Source organism: Glycine soja, chromosome 1 (assembly GCF_004193775.1).
Source record: "Glycine soja cultivar W05 chromosome 1, ASM419377v2, whole genome shotgun sequence".
NCBI classification, from domain to species: Eukaryota; Viridiplantae; Streptophyta; class Magnoliopsida; order Fabales; family Fabaceae; genus Glycine; species Glycine soja.
Window position 1 is genome coordinate 44,378,132 of NC_041002.1, and position 4,659 is coordinate 44,382,790.

Consider the following 4,659-nt stretch of genomic DNA (forward strand, 5'->3'; position numbering starts at 1 on the left):
GTTTTCCCACCACTAATATTTTCTCCTCATACGTTTGGGCTATGGTTTAGTGGAAGGAAGAAAGTAATTAAAGTGGTGTGACTATTGAGTTCTATGAAATGATGCCACCAACAACCACACCCACTCATTGATTCATTTGGTTCCCTCACTTTCCCCACTTCCTTTGTCTCCATATAAACCCTTCACCCTGTGTCCCTTTTCCCACTCCCAAACCCCTCTCTTCATTCCAATTTTGGCACCACACCATGCCAACCCTCAACCATGTCCTCACATTCACATTCTTCCTTCTCCTCTCTTGCCATTGCCACCTCCTCAATGGCCAAGAGGACACCTCATTTGGCCGTGCCATAGACAGAAAATTGTTAGGCCTAAAGAGAAAAGAAAAGCTCAGCCACTTCAAATTTTATTGGCATGACATAGTGAGTGGCCGCAACCCCACTTCGGTGGCGGTTGTTCCGCCACCGCCGAAGGTGAACACGACCACAGCATTTGGCTTGGTGAACATGATTGACAACCCTTTGACGTTGGGGCCGGAATTGAGCTCCAAGCTTGTGGGAAAATCTCAGGGTTTCTACGCGTCGGCCTCGCAGACTGAGATTGATCTTCTAATGGCTATGAACTTTGCTTTCATTGAAGGTAAGTACAATGGCAGCACCATCACCATCTTGGGGAGGAACTGCGTCTTCCACAAGGTGAGGGAGATGCCTGTGATTGGAGGAAGTGGACTCTTCAGGTTTGCTAGAGGGTATGCTGAGGCTAGGACTCATTGGCTTGATCTCAAGGGTGGGGATGCTATTGTTGAGTACAATGTTTATGTTATGCATTATTGATTGATGATTTAATAATTATGTTATATAGAAGAGATTATACTTTTAGCTTTTGCTTTAGCAATTGGCAATTGGCACTCTTTGTTTCTTTTTTTTTTCTTTTTTTCTTTCCATTTGTTGCTTTTGATTCTTAATTAGCTTTGCCTTTTCTAGAGGTGGGGTTTGTTCTTGTAAGCCCATCTTAAAATTTGTTCCCTATTTAATTATGTATTTGTGGCTGGTGTGATAATTGGAATAATAATTTATGATGCAATTGGAAAGTATTCGATTCACATGTTCAATTTATGATGTCTTGAATTGATTGAGTGGGGGCAAGGGTTTCTGCAAATGTCAGAAAATTAATTCTGGTCGAGAAAGTTATGCAATCTCCTTTGCCATTTTGCTCATTATGGTTCTATTGAAATGAAATTTCATTTCAACCTTTCTTCTTTATCTTTGGAAAACTAAGGACTTTATCTATTAAATTATGGATGTTGTTGTGGTTTCTTGTTTAAGAATTTGAACCTTAGGTCATCAAATTATAGTATTGTAGTTCAGATGGCTAAAATTATTATCGTCTTTAAATGAAAAAGAAGTCGTTATTGTTAATTTTTCACGTCAATCGTGTTTCAATTCATTTACTAGAGAAACAGAGAAAGGGAAGTCATACCAGAACTTTCCCATGAATGATATACTATGCCCGTCTCTCGCTACATTTCTAGTTTTCTTTTGCCAATTGACACAAATTTTTTGAGAAACATGGTGTCGTGTCACCTTATGATTAATCACTTAATTGATATCAAAGTTACATTGTCACTTCTGCAAGAGATGGACAGATAGTATGTTACTTTTGTTTTGGTTACAGAGGTGCATGTTTCTACTTTCTACTAGCATCGACTTGACAATTTCAACTGTCAAAAAACTATATTGAATTTGAATAAGGATATGAATGAACCATTAAGGATAAGAATGTATTTGATTAAACAAACACTTATTTATTAAAAGCTTACTATATAAATTAATTTTCCCAAGCTTTAGTATAGAATTTATTAAAATGCATTTAAAGATTAAAAAAAAAAGATTACAAATTTCCTTCAAAGTTTAACTAAACAATGATAATCCTCCATTCAAAATGGGGTAGTATGAGATGAAAAATAAAAGAGAGATAATAAAAAAAGGAGAAGAAATAAATTGATTATAATAAGTGTTGGAAATCTCCAATAATAAGTGATATGGTAAAAACAAAAAAAGAAAAAAAAACGAAAAGAATAAGATGAAAGTAAGATAAACGAGAAAATGAGCGTAAGATGAATATTTTTCTTATATGATAAGATAAATTTAAATTAATTCCAAAAAAAAACTCTTTAAAAATTGCTTGATAATTCGAAATTGTTTTGCACCAAAAGTGTCAAAGTGATGATCACCGTATAATGTATCATTTCATTCATTTGTCAAGTCGTTTTCTTTTCTTTTTTTATTGAATTTTCAACCAATAGGAAGCAAACAACTTGATTCAAAGCCAGAGTCACGTGGTTAATATGTACTTGATTTCTTACGAAGTATTTTCTTTTTATATAATATATAGTATTTCTCGAAGTCTTTTTCTAGGTCTTGCAAGCCCACTCAACACGTTTAAAGTCATACGAAAATGTTAACAACTTCTTAAAGTTGAGAAATTGTTAGATAGTTAAGAATTACTACTTATCTATTATTTTCATCAATATTTATGTTAAAAAGTGGATTTCAACTTTAATTCAATCTTACAAAATCGGTCTCATTTTTCTCATAATTATTCATCATGTGTGACTTTCAACACATCTCTTTATCTAGGGATGACTACACCTCCCCTCATACTCAAGGTCACTGTCTATAGCTTGACAAACATAGGGATTCATTTAGGATGAACTTTGATACCATGTCAAAAAGTAGGTTTGATTTTAACTCAATCCTACAAAACCGACTTGTAAGGTAAAGATCACTCCTCACTTATATAATTTATCTAACATTATCTTTATTCAATGTAGGACTTCAACATGTCTCATTTTTTCTCATGGCTACCTGTCATGAGGAACTTTCAACACACTTCTCTATCTAGATGTGACCACAATTTATATAATTCACACTTATTATTCATGTTTTTATTTTATGAGAAAAAAATTAATAATATTTAATTGTATATCACATATAAATTAATGAAAATTATGATTATATCCAAAATTATTTAATAATTTCTCCCTAAAAATACTGGTTACAAATTATTTTTATATTTTTTTATTAAAAGTGTAATAGGACACTCTCTCTCATAATTTTTAATACAACTCTAACATAAAAGCTTTCTATTTAATAATTTATTAATTATTAACCAGTGCCCTAACTTCTTAATAGGACCCCTAGTCATAAAGCTCCAAGAAAAACGCCATGCCCAAGTTCAACAACCACAGACGTAATAAATGTTCAAAGAGTTTTCTCTAGCAAGATCACTGAAGAAAAGTCCTCGCACTACCATAATTGCTTCTTTCTTTGAAGCAAACCCCACGAATACGTTATTTCTTTTCCTGAGGAAGATTAAAAATGCATTCAAGTTAGTCATTTATACTGTATTCTGCAAGTCTATTTAAGAATTTTGGTTCCTCTTACAAATTGCATCCTTCATCAGTGATCAATGAATAAATATTTTTTTAATTTAGTTTAATTTTACACTCTTCCTTTTTTTTAAAAAACAATGTAAAAGATCTTAAGCATGCCCTGCATTAGGAATTCTTGAACTCAAATTTGGTAGACTTAAAATACTCATATAATGTGCTTTCGGGGCTGAAAAATATGAAACTTGAGCCCAATTTTTTTCAACATTATTGCAAGAGGATGACAATTACAAATACAAAGCCGTAGTGATAGACAAGAGAAGAGAAGATGAACATAATACATATACTTTTTGTCATTTCATTTAATTGGGATGTACTTCAGCTAGCCTAAACTAAACATAGATTGTCATATCAGTGAAATTATTTTCTTTTTACAATTATTGTAAAATTCATTCCTTAAATGTTACCCAATTATTGGTTGAGAATTAATATACCAAAATTAAATTGTTTTTCTATTAAGAGATCTTTTTAACAAGTGGAATGAAATTTGGAATTCAACCTTTCGTTATTCTAAAATCCTGATCACTTTTAACACTTGTGAAATGTTTTTATTATAAGGGGACGCGAGTTTCTTCTCTATTAGGCTAGGTGTGGTTCATGTGTAGATAGTTACGAGGAAAATTGGATATGCAAACACATTCAAATGTTTGAATATGTAATATCCAAACTTGATATGGGGTTGTTATAGTCAAATACTGCTAATTTAATTTGAAATGATATGTAATAATTGACATTAGACTGGTGCCATCTTATATACCCTTTAAAATTGTTCGTTTGCTTTATTTATAGTGCCTTTTCATGTTTTCAACAGCAATTTTGGGTCACTTAATTAACATGGTGGATTAGGTATTGTCAATGTTAACGCGATGGTGCAAAATCTAGTAACCAATCCTCAAAAGCTGTCATTCATATATTTTTATTCAAGGCTCATGTTTTAAAGGTTCGTCACTATGACGTTTCTAAAATCTTCTAGAATAAGGCATTTTTTATTAGGTTCAACAGGTTGGGAATTATTTTAACCTTGCTTTCAAGTTTGACACACAAGTATATATACTTTCCAGTTTCCACTACTAATCATTCAATGCAATTATGTTCTTCTACTGTATTTTTCTTTAAAACTGTCGATGTTGACATCTCTATACCTCTTCAATTCCGAAACTTCTAGCTTTACCTTTCAATTTATATCAACGTGTAGGGTGGCATTTGAACTT

The 4,659-nt window shown here is 32.4% G+C and overlaps 1 protein-coding gene across 1 annotated transcript; it reads left to right on the top strand.

The window, feature by feature from the left end:
- The first annotated feature begins 93 nt into the window (after positions 1–93).
- On the top strand, positions 94–1,104 carry LOC114416603 (dirigent protein 22-like). Its single transcript, XM_028381530.1, has one exon. It carries the CDS (start codon positions 246–248, stop codon positions 828–830), a length of 585 nt encoding a protein of 194 aa, XP_028237331.1. The 5' UTR covers positions 94–245; the 3' UTR covers positions 831–1,104.
- Positions 1,105–4,659: the final 3,555 nt, after the last annotated feature.